This window comes from Equus caballus, chromosome 10 (genome assembly GCF_041296265.1).
Source record: "Equus caballus isolate H_3958 breed thoroughbred chromosome 10, TB-T2T, whole genome shotgun sequence".
Classification (NCBI taxonomy): domain Eukaryota; kingdom Metazoa; phylum Chordata; class Mammalia; order Perissodactyla; family Equidae; genus Equus; species Equus caballus.
Genome location: NC_091693.1, coordinates 84547279 through 84564730, shown reverse-complemented (window position 1 = coordinate 84564730; position 17452 = coordinate 84547279). Strand labels below are relative to the sequence as shown.

At 38.7% G+C, this 17452-nt stretch overlaps 1 protein-coding gene across 50 annotated transcripts in view; it reads left to right on the top strand.

Annotated features, from left to right (window-relative positions):
- The window catches only part of EPB41L2 (erythrocyte membrane protein band 4.1 like 2), a 204421-nt gene that overhangs the window by 154598 nt on the left and 32371 nt on the right, over positions 1–17452 (top strand). For 24 of the 50 annotated variants that reach the window (XM_070223822.1, XM_023651076.2, XM_023651074.2 and 21 more), the window contains 5 exons: positions 2217–2389; positions 6829–7001; positions 11464–11526; positions 13463–13609; positions 14958–15059. In XM_070223822.1, the coding sequence (XP_070079923.1) occupies positions 2217–2389; positions 6829–7001; positions 11464–11526; positions 13463–13609; positions 14958–15059 (658 nt within the window). The remainder of the gene's footprint in view (positions 1–2216; positions 2390–6828; positions 7002–11463; positions 11527–13462; positions 13610–14957; positions 15060–17452) is intronic. The other 26 variants (XM_023651079.2, XM_070223827.1, XM_070223815.1 and 23 more) reach the window with 2 other exon arrangements.

Here is a 17452-nt window from a genome sequence, read left to right as displayed (position 1 = left end):
GGCAGGATCTTTACAAAACTAAGATGTTAACATGCTTCTTAAGCAGTAAAATATGTAAAAGTTGAATTCATTTCTGCCAACATCGTTAAATCATCTTACTCAAGACCTTTAATATTCTGTCATGATGAGTCCTTTATTGTAGCTTTTAAAGTCCCAAAAGTGAAATGATAGATGTCTTGTAGTGGTTTTGATGTTATTTTTATGAAGATAGGGTCTGATGTAGAAAATGAAAGTAATATCAAATGGAAATAATTGTTAAGTGATCTTTAAGTGATAGTATTGAAATATTTTGTTGCTTGGCCTACATTTTCTTAGAAAATTTATTTACATTATCATTGACTTAAGTCACCAAAAAAATTCTTTTAGAGAAAGCTAATATCTGTGTTAACCCTTTTTTATTTTGATATTTGTTTCTACTCAATTGTAACATAATTACTTAAGGATTTCTTTGTCATCAGAAAATTAATCTGTAAGCTAATACTTTGTGTATGTGGTCACCAGTGCCAGTTGGCAAGGCAGCATTTTATCTCAGCTGGAAATAAATAAAACAAAAATCCTCTAGTTAATGACTTTCCTCCTCTTGCATTGTGATGTATATCTGCCTTTAAGATGTTTGCCTTGTGTTTCTGGGATTTGTATTTTTCATAAAATATCTTTTACAGAGTGTGTAAGTGGATAATGATTCTGATATGCACTAAATGGCAACCAACTGTCTATTATCTTAAAAATAAATTAGTCTAGAGAAATATGGTGATAGAGAATTCTTCTCACCTAGACTTAGATATTTGACTGGTTACATACCCCAGCTTATATAAATGAAAGCCCACTTTCATAACTGGGAAAAAATTAAACCAACAACTTCATTTAAATGGACTAGTTGTGGCAGTGGGGTTGTTTTATGCTTTATTGAATTAAGACTGAAATATTTGGTAATAGTTCTTGCAATGTGTCAGAAGTTATAGAGCTCATAGCCCAACTTCCCTCCTCCAAAATCCTGGCTCAGGAGCTCAAAATCTGTTCTTAAATGCTATGACTCTGTAATACTAGGAAGGAGAACTCTGAAAAATGGGTTCGTAGACATGTCTTCCAGCTGCTTAAGTTCAGGTGGCCTCATATAGTAAAAGGTGACATTAAGATCCTCTCTAGTGATCCAGCCTGTATTTATTGAGTACCTGCCGTATCTCCTTTGAAAATCTGTTGGCAGGAAGTGGAAGTTTTCAAGAAACACGCCTGCTACCTTTCAACTCTAGATTAACACCAAGACAGCTGGAGTGTTTGAGCTCTTCTTTCATCAGTTTAATTGAAACGCGTTGTTTTTCTGGGTTAATGCTGTTGAGACTCCTGACTTGATGGAGGATTGCCTCTTTTATTATTACATGTAGCTTTACCTTGACTTGACTCCCTTTTCATTGCTTGTTAAGCAGAAGAGGATTTCTAAAAGATTGAGCAGAAGGTCTAGAAATACTTGAAATGGTGAAGAGCTCTTAAAGAATTCTTCATATTCTGGAGTTGTCAACGAAAGTCTTATTTAATAAACTCTGCAAGAGTGCTGAGATTATCTCTTTGTTAAGATGTTTTGCCAACTCTTGATCAGACAACGAAAACGAGACAATTTCAGTTGTATTCCAGACAAGATTGGCTCATTTACTAAAAACATGCTTTTGCATAGGTCTGGAAGGATTTAACATCGAGAAACTTTGACTTCATTCGTTATGTACCCAGGCTTTCAGCAGTAGAATTATGCTGGCATGAAAGGTTATTTAGTCATCCCTACAGCTCCATTCTTTGTGGGAAAGCATCATTTGATGGAACAGATTCCTGAGTTGGATGTTCTTTCCCAGGAGAAATAGACATAAATATTAAGAATTACTAATGGTAATGGATTGCTACTTGGCACTTTTAGCTAGGAGCAAGAATTCAGACATATGTGTTTATATAAATGATTGAAGCTAATACAAATAAATAACCTTTGATACACCCTGGGAACAGCTGCTCTTTTGCTCAGGTGGAGGAAAAGGTTATTTACAAATCCATGAATGTGGATTTATTCATCTTAGCACTATCATAAAGCTTTGTATATAGGAGGGTTTATAATAATGTGTTGTTTTTCATTAGAAAGTTTAGGCATCATCTTTTTTTGATTGAGTAATCATGCTTAATAAAATGAGATATAAATCCGTAAGGTCTAATTTTCTTCCCTTTTTTCTCCCCTATAGGCTTGTGTCTCCAGAGCAGCCACCAAAGGCCAAGTTCCTGACCTTGGGGTCCAAATTTCGCTACAGCGGCCGCACCCAAGCCCAGACGCGCCAGGCGAGCACCCTCATTGACCGGCCTGCGCCGCACTTTGAGCGCACCTCCAGTAAGCGGGCCTCCAGGAGTCTGGATGGAGGTAAACACAGTGAGGGTAGTTTGCGGTTGTGTTAATCTTTTTCTAATGCAGTGGGATCAGAAAATGTTCATCTAGTTAATAAGGCCCCCAGAAACACCCTAGAGGGATAGCCATTTTTTTCTGAATAAATAAAATGCTATTTCTTATACTCAGAAGAAAATAATTTTGTAGTGTTTTGAAGTTGTCATTCTGAACCTAAGTTTTCTTTGTACGGTCGGTGCACATAAATGTTGAGTTCTTGTTGAAGAGATGTTGGACAAACACGTTTTTACTGGTCTGACTTGTGAAGTAGTTTATGTGGCTTACTTTCCTGAACTTGTTAATTAATGGCAAGAATGTAATTCCAACGGTTTTTTGGTGTGGTAACTTACAAACCTTTATTCAAAAGAACTTAAAACATCCAAATTTTTATGAGTTTAAAAACTCTTACTGAAGTCAAACTTTTCTGCATATGAGAAACCATTCACAGCTTCAAAGAGTTAGTTTTAAATACAGTGTTTTAACAAAAGGAAAGGAAATATAATACGTTCATTTTTTCTTTACTCAAGGGGAGATATGTATAAATTTTTATGTTTTTTCTGTTGGAGTTCTAATTAGCTACATGTTTGTAGTTTTATATAAATTACTCATGGAAATAAACTGACGTTGCTTCCCTTCATATATGTATCTTATTACTCTGTCTAATTTTGGGTTAATAGAAGGTTTTTTTAAATAAGAGCTAAGGTTAATTTTATATTAGGTGCTTTATGAAAGACTTCATTTTTCTTTCTACCTAATAGAAACTAATTGCTGTGAGGACTTTCTACTAGGAGTAGTAGTTTTCCAACATTTTTTGGTTGATTAATCTCAAAACGTATACAAAAATAGTGATATTAAATTTGAAAACTTCTCTTTTACTACTGTTTGTCAGCAAAAACCTTTTTTGATTCCTTGTTATTACTGGTCTCTTTCTGAAATATGAACTTGAACAACTTATATTTTACATGGTTAGCTAAAACAGACCAGGTATGCTGATAGATAAAAATGCTCTCTCATTAGTGGAGGACTGACACCCTTTGGCCTTAGTCTGTTTTTCCTGGAATAAACTGGGAAAACAGACCCAGGCAGACACACAGAGATGCTTCTCAGGATTTCTTGGTGGGAGTATAGAGTTCTTAAGTCTTGATTCTGGAGACTCTTCCATATAGTTTTATGAGACCACACAAAAAATATGCATAGGGATCATAAGCTGGTTCAAGTAAATGTCCATATTCCCAAATGTAGTGATTTAAATTTAGTGAATTATGAATGTACGATAGCTGTCAGTGTATCTTTTAGCTCATCTTGTCAACTATCTTTTAGTTGTTGAACTGAGCACTTTTTTCAAGTAAATCTGAAAAATGTGCCCACTCATGTAAATATTTCACAAGCCTTGCCCCTTGCCACAGAGAATTTATACAAGTGCTGAATAAATGCAGTCAGTGTTGTTGATGCCCTGAGAGAAATCGTTCCTTTTTCTGGAACACTGTTTCAGCCTTTGTTGTAAACTATGAGGCTTTATAACTCTTATATGGCAAATGTTAGAGTTTGAAAAGAGCAGTAAACCACTGCGTTTCTTTGAGGTATGTAAGCTGTGCTCACGGAAACCCACCATCTTGCACGGGCGGGTTTAGCACAGGGGTTATAGTAGGTCTGTATCTGAAAACAATGATTTTTACAAGTACAAGCAACAAACACGGCACAGTAATCCATTATTTTTCCTTTTGTGTTTTGGACACTGTAATTAATCAGATGGGCAAGTCATCAAAAGGATTATTGTGTTATTGTGAGAAATAGAAGGCTTTTCATGCCAATACATGACCAGACAGCCGGTGAACTATTTGGTTAGGGTTTATATTCCTCTTATTCCCCCAGAGCAAAGCTAGGCTGTAACCTGGTACTGGGCTTCATTTTCTGCACCACTCCCCATCACTGCACCTTTGTTGTTGTTATCAACGTGCATTGTATTTTCTTTTTCCTGTTTCGTTTTTAAGGTAAGCTAGACTAATTTAATTATATAAATATTCCTCACTTTAAGGTTTGACAAGTTAAAATAAATCGGCTAGTGATTATCTAGAGTGTGAAAATTACTGATATCTAAAATCAAATATCAAATGAAAATCAATCTAGAACTGCTATTTTAGAACAGTGAGATTCTGAGATTGGAAAATCAAACCGAAAAAGAGGGAGATGGTCATTTAAGAGAACTAACGACCGAGATGCATTTGAGAACGGGGAAGAATGATTTCCTGAAAGTGAAAAGTAGAAAAAGCAGGGGCGCTTTTTAGACTGGGTCACCAGGGCAGGAAGGCCTGACTCAGGAAGAACCATCTGAGTTGAGACTTAAAAGACAGAGACGAGAAGGAGGCAGCTGTGAGTAGAGCAGGAGCCGCGGGTGTGAGGGTTATGAGAGAGGGAGAGCTCGATGCCAACCAGGAACAGGAGCAGGGCAGGTGGAGTCTGGGCTGAGTACGTGATGGGGAGCGGTGGCTGGGGCAGTCGCGCGGGGACTTGCAGGCCGTAGTGAAGAGTGTGCTTTTTTATTCTAGGTGCTGTAGGAAACCGTTGATGGGTTCGTATATGTGTGTGTGCACACTTGTGCAAGCACATAAGTGCACAGTGCTATCTTTTTTTTAAAAAAAATCACTTGGCGCAGTGTTGAGAATGACTAGAGAGGAAGCTCAGGCAGACTGGCTGGGTGAGAGTCGTGGTGCTCTTGCCTGGGCAGGTAAGAGGCCAGTTAGCCGTTTGGTATCATGGGCACAGTGCCTGCGGCCTACAGGCTTCTTGGGGTTCTGCAAGTGTTTAAGACCTGAAAAAATTACTTCAGAATGCAAAAAACAAAACAAACTCCCCAGCCCCACCCTCCCAAACTGGAATTAATAGTGTTTAAAAGTATGCAAAGTCAACATTTTGTCAGCTTCATCATATAGCTTTAAATTTGATATCCTTTAAAATTTCAATATCGTTACATGTGAAAATATTTCTAGATCAGATTTTCCCATTGTGCAATAATTTCTGAGTGTGTGTAATGGGTGCTTAGAAATTATAATCACAAGTTAAAGGAGTTACTCATAGCCGTATACTTTCCAAGGGAAAATTATTAAAATCTCAGAAGTTTAACAAAATAAAACCTGGAAAATAATTAGACTTAATGTAAGATGTGAGTTCATTTTATGATTTGGTGTGAGCGGTTGAGGGCTGTGAAAGTCTTAGAAGGGACCTGAGTGGTAAAATAGAGATGGAAGAACTGGCCACATTTGGAAACGTATCTGAGGACCCTCTGGGACTTGCTGGTGTTGAGGTGAAGGGAGACACTCCAGGGATTCTGGCTGGAGTAACTGGGTACAAGTTGAAGGTGATATTTGGCAAAAAAAGGCAGGACTGGGGAAGAAGGAAGTTTTGGACAGAGCATGTGAGGGGTGTGGATCAAGAGATTTCCTGTAATACATGGATTGGAGGTACTTGAGGCCTCCCAAGTTCAGTGTGGTAGGTGGCATCACACAGTCCCTGCCCTTCAAGAGCCTGCAGCCTTGTTTCCTGGGCATCCTTAGGGGCATGACCTTGTGCCCACCTCACCCTGTCAGTCAGGCACTTTTTGTACAAGTGAAGTGACCTCTGTGGTTATTTGTCATTTGGGGCAGAAGCTATGGATGGACAGAGACTTTGCCAGCTGCTCCTCCCTTTGCCTTGTTGAGATCTGAGGCCATCAGGTTGATCTGCCATGATGGAAATTTCAACTCAGTGTATGTTCCTGCCCATCTGTAGGAGAGAGGAAGGGAGCCCATGAGGGCCAGGTTTGCTGAGTGGGAGGGTGTCCATGTCTTAGATTTACTCTAGGTCAAATTGAGGCATTCAGGAGGGAGGTTAGAAAAATGAAAACCATTAAACATAAACAGAAGTTAATTCCTTAAAATCTGCCTTTACTGTCTTGTCACAATTGTGAATGGTATTCAAATTAAAGGATTCTTTATGGAGGAATTTTTGAAACTTATTGAAGCAAATCATTTTAATAAATAGATATTATTTGTTGTAATAAATAGATTCAGAAATAAGTTCAGGCAAGATCAAAGAGATCCCAGAGAGTTAAAACACTGCTCACATTGTAATTCTGACTTAGTGCCTAGCTCTCATGTTTCAGCTGGTCTTAGAGCTCCTCCTTCTGGCCAGTTCCATGGTCAGAGTATATTCTTCAAAAAGCTGTGATTTGAGGACCCGTGTAGTTCAATGGGTTAAAATTCAGGATTTAAGAGTTTAGTAAAAGTTTAAAAATGATTTTATTTGATACATTGATATTTTGAGAGCTCAAACAATGTTCCTCTTGTCTACACATTGCCTCTTTATCTGTGTAAGGGAGAAAGTTCCATAAAGTTGGACCATTTAAATGTCCTAAAGTAATCTACATGGTCATTCTTTACCAGCTCCGATTGGTGATGTGGACCAAAGTCTTATGAAGGATTTTCCGGGCCCCGCTCGGGATGTTTCAGCATATGGCCCAGGAGTCATCAGCCCTGCTGTGGCAGAAGATGGCGATGGCAGAAGGGACGTCAGAAGCCCAGCTAGAGCCCCACATGTGCAACTCATTGAAGGAAAGGTATGGTAAATTAGGAAAATATGTGATTTTAAGTGTGTACTTAGACCAGAGGATATCTATTGCATTTGCTGTTTCAGAACTCAAGTATCATTTAAAATTAATCAATGTATGTTCTCTGTTGATATAATTTCTCAATTTTCACGTATGTGTAGGCTCTTGCTGGTTTGGACAGGGTCTCTAACCTTTTTCTGATTGTTGTTCAAAGTAAAATATTTCAACATAAGTTATATTATTGCAAGTAATTTACTGTAAGCCTTTTGACTGTTCGTAATCATCCTATTTAGTTAAATCCCCAAATTATGAAAGCTATGATGATTTGAAATTTGTTTATTTCAAGCAAATTTTATAGTATAACCTGTCTCGATTATTTTAATCATGTTGACCCGAATTTTTGAAATGAACAAAGATGGTCTTTATGGAAAATTTTCATTGATAATCTGTAACTGATGAAGAAGACATTCTTAAGCAAAAGGTAATTGTTTTGTAAATATTGAGTGAGAAGATGGTGCGTTGCTTTTGGCCTTGTTTGGTGCGTATACCATAGTGAATGGAGAAGTAACGTATATTGTGTTTTCAAATTTGTCACTGTTATTTTATGTCGCCTTGTTACCTTGGGCAAGTAAAGTCACCTGGAGATTGATTTGAAGAGGCTTTGAGTTCTTCAGATCTCTTTTCTGTATCTGCACAAAGCAACTGTTTTATAGGTAACATTGGAAGTTAACGCAAAAAAAGAAATCATCCTGTAGATTTATAGTGTTTTCTAAATTTTAACTTGCAAAACTTTAAAGACGTGCAACATGAATTTATAAAGAACCTGCCAGATGCAGTAGCTGCCAGTGCCTCTGGAATTCGTGCTCTGATAGCCTCTGGCACTCAGCGTAGAGGAGGGCTGGGGACCATGTGGGCCCTTCTGCCACCAGAACAGATGCTTCAGGTGGCACGTGCCATCAAATCATCTGCATTCCTTTGTTAAAGCATTTGTGAATATCATACTAAAAAAATCATTTGGTTGAAAATTATTTAGCTAAAAATAACAGAAATCATGTTCAATAAGGTATCCTTCAACTGCTGATAAATTGTCAGAATCTCGCAAAGTTACGCTTACAAGGCAGGCAGGGGAGCGACTGCTTACATCAGAAACAGAAGAGCTCAGCATTTCAAAGTCGGTGTTCCTTTTTGCCTAGTTAACTTGATATATCTAGTTGTTAAAAAAAAAAATTCTTTAAAATTCCAGAGGAAATGCTGCTTATCTTTGGCAAACAGCTGAGTGTGGTGGCCCGGCCTCTCTGCTGATGCTTTGGATGTCTGTCAGCGAGCAGGTTTAAAAGTAATGATGTGATTTGAGTTTCATCAGATTTATTCACTAGTTGGAAAATAATAATTAAATCAGTCTATATCTATTATTGGATCATGTAATTCATTTTCTAACTGCGCTGTGTTAATACACTCCTTACTTCAGAGTAAAAGTTTTCACTAACTCCCGTTTCTTCTCTCCTCTTTCTCTCTTGCTTGTTTCTCCTTTGCATGTATCTGTCGTGTGATTTCACGTTCCCTCATGGGTTTGCTCCTGAGAACAGCCTGTTTCCGTGTGCCCACCTTCACCCCTCATCCACTGTGCTTCATCTCTTTCCCCACACCGACTGCCAGTCCCTGAACTGGACTTGCTGTCAGACATTTCGGAGGAAGACCCCTTTGGGGAGGCTGAGCAGATCACACTAGACAGCTTAGAGCACCTCTCTGCAGGTGACACCTCAGAGCAGGGGGGCGCTGGAGTCACCATCCTCGATTTTACCCTGGACCCTATGGTAACCCCTTCTCAGCCTGCCTGTCCTCCCACCCGGGAGAAGCCTCTGCAAGAGGCTGACCACAAGGATGCCGAGTTTGGGTACTTCTCCTTCACTTTCTACAGATGCCTTCCATGTGGCTTCCCCTCACTCCTCGATGAGGACGGGTATCTTGCTTTCCCCAGCCTCCCCAGGGTCTGGGTCTCCTTCCTCCCCGCTGATGTCCAGCACTATGTTCCTGTCACCTCCCCGTCGTTCCTTCCTTCCCTCATCGTCATCTTTGGGCTGCTTCTCTCTGCTTCTCAGTCGGTGCCCTTTTCTCTCACCTTCTCCCTTCCTCTGGCTCTATCCCTCTGCTATCTGGAGGCGAAAGCCACTTCCTTCAATGTTTCTTATGACCGTGATTTGAATGACAAAACGGAGGAAGAGGAAGCAGCTGCTGGCACTCCTACCTAGGCTTCAGTTTGTGGGGTCAACAAAAGAACACTTCGTCTTATACCCTTCCAAATGTAGAGTGTAAACATGTGCATAAATTTCACCACTGATTACCCTCAACATAGTATGAGCTGCACATTTTTACACACACAACATTTTAGTGCATGAGAAATAAGTGTAAGTCTCTGTTGATAGCCATTGCCCAGGTCCATATATTCTAAGCTGAGAGCAAAGTTACAGGATTATTTCATAAATATCTAGACCATACTAGATCTAAGAAAGGAGACGGGGACCTGTGCTGCCCTTAACAATCCACATTGGGTCTGTCCATTGTGCAGACTATTAATGCTGTTCTTTTCGGATGGAAACTTTGTTTTGATATAGAGCTAGGATGCAGTGAACATAACTGTAATTGACGTATGTTAGTAGAACTCCTTAGTCTTATTTCTTTTGTTTGAAAGCCAAGCTCATTCTTCTTGCATTTATGGGATGCATCTGTAACCTTTACTCCTGACATTTGTAGGTGTAATCTCAGAAACTGCTTGTCTCCCTATTATTGTAGCATTTGGGGACCAGATGAATTTCAGATAGTTTTTTTTTTTTAAGTCTAAATCATGTAATTATATAGAAGAGTCACCATTAGGTATTTTGAAGGAAAATGCTATTCAGTTATGTCTTTGTTAAATGTGTATGAAAAATGAAACATGGCTTTTTGAAAATTTAGACTCTATAGGCCTAAGGTTGGTTCTCTTAGTGTTCTTTTATTTAGAATTAGGAGTCTGGTTTGAGGATTTTTACCCCTAGAGAGGGCTACCTCCGCACTCTAAGTCAGCGCCAGTGTGTGCAGTATGTTGCGTCTGGTGACTCAGTGTCTCACCTCCTGTGGGTACTGTCAATTCATAGAGTAAATCACAAAACTGAGAATCAACCTAAAGAAAAATGTGAAGATAGTGTTGTGATTAGGTATAGTGGGAGACACCAAAGTTCTTATAGAACTGAAGAATGCCAAAGATTGACATTTTAGAGAATTAAGTGTTGGCCAAGGAATTGGAAGATGGTTCTTAACACATTGTTGAGTGGCTGTGTCTCATTTTTGCCTTCTGATAAAAAGATACTTGGAGCTTCCTGCTTACCTCCCAAAATACTTGAATGGTTAAAAAACAAAGCATTTTGAACTCTCAGATTTGACACTGTCATTCCACTGAAGAAGGAAAACAACATGTCATCTGTGATCTGGCTGTAAAGGTTAAGCTGTTTTCCTTCTGTATCAGGTTCCATATTCTTTTTCTTGCCATTCCTTTCCTTGAGTCAGTAGTCATCAGTATTTATGTTAGTTTTAAATTTACAGATTCATTCTTTTGGGTCATTAGATACTAAGAATTGTCCAACTATAAAAAATTATTGTTTAAAGAATTTTATGAAAGAAAAGTAGCTATTTTTCAAAGAGCCTTTTAAAATACCCACTATTTTAACATGGATAAAGCAAAATAAACCAGTTTTCCCCCCAAGGAGAGAAATCTCGGTTAAAAAACTGAATAACGGGGTAAATATTTGTCCCTGATGTAAAGGGAAAGACAAGTTTTACATCATTATACTTTGCCCTCATCACTAGTTGATCAAATTAGAACAGATTGAATTATGCCATTTTTACACTCTCATATTTTCATTCCTGAGTAAAAAAATATTCCAAAGCAGCCCGTAATGTAGGGACTGAGAAAGAGTGAAGCTTCCATTCTCCATTCCACCTTTGCAAAGGAGCATTTCCATCATTTATACGACACTGTAGGTGAAGAAAGACAAACAGGCTCACTGTTCCTCATCCTCTGAGGGCCGCACAGAGAAGGCTGGTGATGCTGGCCCAGCATTCATGGTCCAGTCCAGCCTCTTTGCACCGATGCGGAGTTTCCACCAGTCCTCCTCCTCTCTCCAGCCGTTTGCTGTGTGACTTTTCAGGTGAAGATGGAAGAAGAGGAAACACAGCAGCAGGAGGTGGATATGTTTCTCCAAAGTTAAACATCTGGTGGCTGCCGCCTGCTGTCATTATTGTGTGTGGGGTGACGCACTTTCAGGGTTTATTTCTGAGTTTTGCTTGTTGTGGCTTTAGGTTCTTACGATTTTTGTTACTCCTTTATTTTAATGTCTTAGACTGTCCAGCTCAGTCATTTCTGGTCATTTCTGGTGCTTGCTGATTGATACACTGTTGTTTATTTGCCTTTTCCCCTGTGTGTGATTTAATTTCACAGAAAAATTCCTTGAGAGTAGAAGGGGATAATATTTATGTCAGACATAGCAATTTAATGTTGGAGGTTTGTATAATTTAAGAAAACAACTGTCCTAATGGCTGCCAGGCTGCTATGGACGGGAGGTCACGCACAGGCTGGCTGGCAGCTGTCTTCAAGCACAAGTGCATGATGTGCATGGGGGAGATTCCGCTCGGGCGTGCATGAGACCCGTCCAACTTTGTATGTTGAAAGTGGCTTGGATAGGAGACTATCTACTGGAAGTTCTCAAAGTGACAACTGGGAAAAAAAGTTGTGTCCAATCAAATGAATAAAGCTTTTATCCATTAATCTTGAAGTCGTTCTACAAGTAACTTACTCTCTCCTGATGGGTTATTTCCAGGACCTGGAATCTGAAGTAACATGATCCATCCTGAATGTACATTAACCAGAACAGATCTTTGTTGATCTGGCATTAAGTCAGTTTACTGTCGGACTGTGTCCACAGTGTTTTGTTTTGTTTTGTTTTGTTTTTTTTGAAAGTAGGGGAATGGCACTAAAATCCGTGCAGTTAGAATGTGGTCTACTTCAAGTATTCCGTTTGAGGGTAGCTAATTAATGGGATGTTTTTTTGATAAAAAAGAAAAAATAAATGAAAGAGAGAAAGTAGAAAAAATAAAAAGAAAGCCTAGTCACCCAATTAGGAATGTAAAATCTATTCCCCGTGTCACACGAGAACAGTTTTTTTTCCTTCTTATTTTAGGGTGGTGCGTGGCAGTGTATTCGGTGGAGAACTGCAATGCTCAGTAATCTGACTAATCTGTTTGGTTGCTTTTGGCAGCTTTGATAACTGTTGGAAATGTATTTTTGCATAACTTACTAAAATGCTCTAAAGTGTAATACATAACATTGCTTTGAAGAAATGCAAGAAATGTGCCTGATCTCAAGCCACAGTCGTTTTTCCATGCCATGCAAAGATTTTTAGATTTTCGTGAGTTTTTGCAAATGGCTATAGAAGCTCCTCGATGAGCTACTATGCTTGTGCATGAATATGGAATATCTAATTTTTTCAGATGCATGACCTGTCCCTCTGGGAGTGGGATGAAGGCTGTGATCCACACGTGGCCCCATGATTTTTGGAATGTAGGAAAACATTTAAAATTTAGTTAAAACCATTTCCTGAACAATAATTACCTTTTATTCCCAGAATTACTATTTATCAGGCCCAACTTAAAAATTCCCACAGATACCATTTGTCAAGGCCTACTCCAGTGAAAATGGACCTGGTAGTTTTCCTTGCGTCTTTGTCTGTGTAAGGACCATTTGGTGTGTGGGGTGGCTGGGCTCCACGTTTGTGCTCGGCGAGTACCGGAAACCAGCATGAGGTTCACTTATTTTACAGAGAGGCCAAACAGACGCAGCCTCTGGAAACTGGCATTTTTATTCCTTAAGGGTTAAAATCCACCGCTGAAATTTCTTGAAAAAAGTCCATCCTTGTTTTCCCTTTTTTTTCCCTTTGTTTTTTTGGATGATCCTGGATTGGCTTTCCTGTCAGGCCAAAAGTGCTTCTGCATCCCCCTTTCTCTATTTTTGCTTGATGTACTGTGTTCACAGAAAGCAAGTAGCCCTAATCAGAAAGGTCAATTTGCAGGAACAAAGTCATAGGCTGCATTTCAAATCCAACTATTAGAAAGAAGGGTTATTAGCCGTTTTGAGTATTAGTTCCATGGCTTCCTTCTAATAATGTAAATAGTTATTCCTTAAAAAATTCTCAACAGAAGAAATTAGAACCCTTTAAAATGTGAATCATAAAAAAATTGCACATTGGCTTCATTTTCAAATTTTGATGAACTCGTATTCATAGGTGATAACATGGCTTTTGAGACTTGGCATTTTTCTTGCTTTACTGTGTTTTTTGAATCATACGTTTGCTGTGTCTTATTTTTTGGTTTTATTTTTTATTTTTGTCCTACTGGGTTTTTTCCTTTTGGATTTCCCCCTTTATTACGTTACATATTGCTAGGACCTGGATAAGGCCCAGGAGGACATTCTGAGACATCAGGCTAGCATTAGTGAACTCAAGCGCAATTTTATGGAATCCACACCTGAGCCGCGCCCCAATGAATGGGAAAAACGACGTATCACACCTCTGTCCCTACAGACACAAGGGGTATGTCACTAGCTCTTTGTTGGCTGTATGTCTGATCCAGCTCTTCAGTAAAACTCAGGTTGCTAATCTATTATGTCAATTCTCAGGAAGTTAGAACATGTTCCCATTTCAGGGTTTTTTTTAATGTCATTGCTAACAATTTTTAAATACTAAATATTTATTAACAAGGTAATATATGTTGATCTAGTTCTAAGGTAAATTGAGTTTCAAAATACTTTTGAAATAGTTTCAGAATAATTTCACTATTTTGCACAAGTAAGTTAGTAGCAATGAATTGTTATATAGGGTGACCTAGAAATTGACATTATATTGTATTTAATAAACTTTTTCATTTATTGACTTCTGAAATAAAGAATTTACATAGTAATTAATGATTAAAAGGATGCAGGAATATAGACCATATTTAGGATGGTTTAAGATAATTACAGTGCAGATAAGGAGTTAAACGTAGCTTTGAAGACTGATGAGCCCTGTTGAAAATGTGCAAAATGTTATATCGTGCAACTAAATACTGAAAGTTTGTAGTAATGAAATGTAGACTCATGCTTGAAAAACATTTTCAACCATAACATCTTTCCAAACTCATTCTTTTTCTTTCCATGGTTTATTTCTCCCCGCCACCAATATAAGTATTGCCTTTAGAGTGTATTCTCAGACTGTTTCTCCATTCAGTTCCATCTACGTCTGTTCTTTTCTGACGCTCCAAAGTCTCTCCTATTGTCACCCAAGAGCTTCTGTGGGCTCGTTGATCCTGCTTGAGGAGATAGTGAGCATACATTACTTCGTCCGCAGTTTTTGAAAGTGTATAAAGGTGTGATCGTACAGTTTCATCCTTTTCTCTTCCTTATGCCCCTCTCTTCTCCCTCAGTTCATCATCTAGTCTGGCTTGCATGCTACCCAGTTGTAGGCATTTGATTCCAAGAGTCTCATGCTATTTTTAGTCACCTTTTCTTAAAAAGCAAAGTGTTAGTTCTTTAATTTTCTTAAGTTTGTGACAGTGAAAAGGAAATAGCTTTTTTAGAAAAGATGAGCAAAAGATAGATGTTGAACTGAAGAAACAACTTTTGACAATGTTAAGATTTAAAACACCATGGCAAGCTGTATACCACTTAAATTCTTGTTTTCAGATTTTCTGAAGATACTAATGTCCATATTTCGGCACCTGACCCTAGAGTGTGGTGTTTTCTGTAGAAGCGGTGTCGATGACGTGTTCAGACATTCGCCTCCCTCTCTGTCCTGCTTCATCTGGTCTGTCCTGCTGACCCACGCCGTCGTTTCATGTTTGTGCTGCTATAGATGTGACGTGCTTGTCTTATTTGTTGATTATGTCTATTGTTTGAAACAATAGAGAAAAGGAGACCATCTTTTCAAGGATATTTTATCCACGAAGGAGAAGCATCAGATGGTGGCAACACGGACAGTCGAAGAAACAGCCCAGGAGGCAGACAAGGTGTTCACCTTGAATCCTTGGGTCTATTCTTGCTTGTTCCCTTTTTCTTTTATTTCTGTCCACAGCCAGAAGATTTTTCCTTTTTTCTTATGTATCAACCTAAAATTTTTTTGAAATAATTGTTTGAGTGTTTAAAAAGTTGTCTCCATATATAGAAACGTAGGATCATTAGGTGAGAAGCACCATACTGCAGAAGTACTTTATTTGAAAATCCACAATTTGAAATGCGGACATATCAACTGATTTAGGTGATAAATGGCCCCCAATTTTGATGTTTGTGGCTGACAGGAAACCATGATTTCATGTGAAAATGCACTGTTTATGCGACACTTAGACGAACCATGGTGGAGTTAAAATAACAAGTTACGTGTGATTTAGGTTACTGGTTTACTAATTTCATTTGGAAAGCTTTTGCATTTTCATTTTTGAGATTTTTAATGGGATAGAAGATTTTGGTGTGCCCTAGCAGCCCATCAGATCTCTCTCTGTGCTCCTGCGTGTATGAAGTCCCTGGCATTACTAAGGAAGCCAGCTCTCCATTGCTTTTACCTTCTCGTTCTTCTGTTTCTACTGATTTCGCTTAGCCAGCTGGTCAACCTTTACTTGCTGGAACTGGAGTGCCTAGAGTCTAGTGGAGGAGATGGCAGACATGTAAATTAGTAATTAGACAATTTGGGGTACTAAGAAGTAAGCGTTAGAAGATGAAATACAGTGTTGTGTTAGGAGGTGATTGGGAAGGCGGTGCTCTGCCACTGTGATCAGGAAGAGATGGCAGTTGAGTTGAGACCTTAATGCTGAGGAGGCAGACGTGTGAAGATCTTTCCATGTATGAGGAAGAGCAGATGCAGCAGCCCTAAGACAGGAACCAGTTTAAGGAACCGAAACACCAAATGACAAGGGCTTAGGAAAATCAGAGGTCAGACCCCAGATGCTGTCAGCATCTTAAAGACCACATTAACGGTTTGGAATTGTATTATAGAGAGATGGGAAGCCATTGGAGAGCTTTAAGCTGCTCAGAGACATAATCCCATGGGTCTGACAGAGATCCCATTGGTGTGTATGAATGAGAGCAGAGATCAGAAATAAGGAAAAAGTGTTTCCCTTCCACAAAGTCTGATTTTGTTAATCAGTAGAGAGTGTTATTCATTGGAACATACAGTGGGGTTGGGGAGGAGGCAATTAATGGAAGCCAAAGCCTTCCCCTAAAGGAATTTGAGGTCTAGTTGAGATGAAATATTTCCAAAACGCTGCAAAGGAGAAAGATAGTGTCATAAAGCCACACCAAGTGGCATGTTTATATACTTGAAAGGTTAGCCTGAAATCCAAAGCCAGTCAGACTCAGTGTGTAAAATCATGACTGTAATATCATATGCTTGGAATACTAGTAGTTTTGAAAATTTATCCTCTGAAATCAAGACAAATGGCATCATTTGATCAATTTAAATTGATGTACTTAGACTTTTTGTCAGTAGGAAACTTTGGAATTTCAGTGAGGATGTTTAAAATTATCATTTTTCTGGATGTCATGGCTTAGGACTGTATAATATAAACCGTATACAATAAAACCTGTTCATTCGTTCATGGTTATAGAAGTTACATTAAAATGTTAGGTGAAATTTAAACCTGGAATTGACCCACTGTTAAGGTCCAAAATGGTTTGTCTGCCCTTGAAGTTACTGTTTTTTTTTCTTGTTCTTTTCCTCTCCAGCCCCTGCAGGAAAATATTTACTTATTTGATGTACATATGGATTCTTGTCACTGCAATCAGCCATTCATCCATTCACCCAGCAAACCTTTATTGATCACTTATGTTGTATCTCTCCCCGACTCCCCCCATTAACATATCACTAAGTTGAAAGCATGTGAGCAGTTAAGTCTACTGGAGTGTTTTGACTTTTAACAGAATATCTTTCAAATTTCTGTCTTTTTTTTGCTACTGATTTTACAGGGTTTCTTTTTTTTTTTTGAGGAAAATTAGCCCTGAGCTAACTGCTGCCAATCCTCCTATTTTTGCTGAGGAAGTCTGGCCCTGAGCTAACATCCGTGCCCATCTTCCTCTACTTTATATGTGGGATGCCTATGACATCATGGCGTGCCAAGAAGTGCCATTTCCGCACCCCAGATCCGAACCGGCGAACCCCGGACCGCTGAGAAGCGGAACGTACAAACTTAACCTCTGTGCCACTGGGCCGGCCCCTACAGGGCTTCTTGATTATCTTTAAATTGTGATTTTTAATGAAATGTAAGATAAAAAACTATGCACGAGTATAATTTGACCACATTTTCTAAATTTCTATATGAGGGTTTTATAGATTAAAAATAAGTAAGAGTTTCTTTAAAAATAAATATGTTGAACTTTCAAAACAGCTTCAGTTTGAATATGAATGATTTTG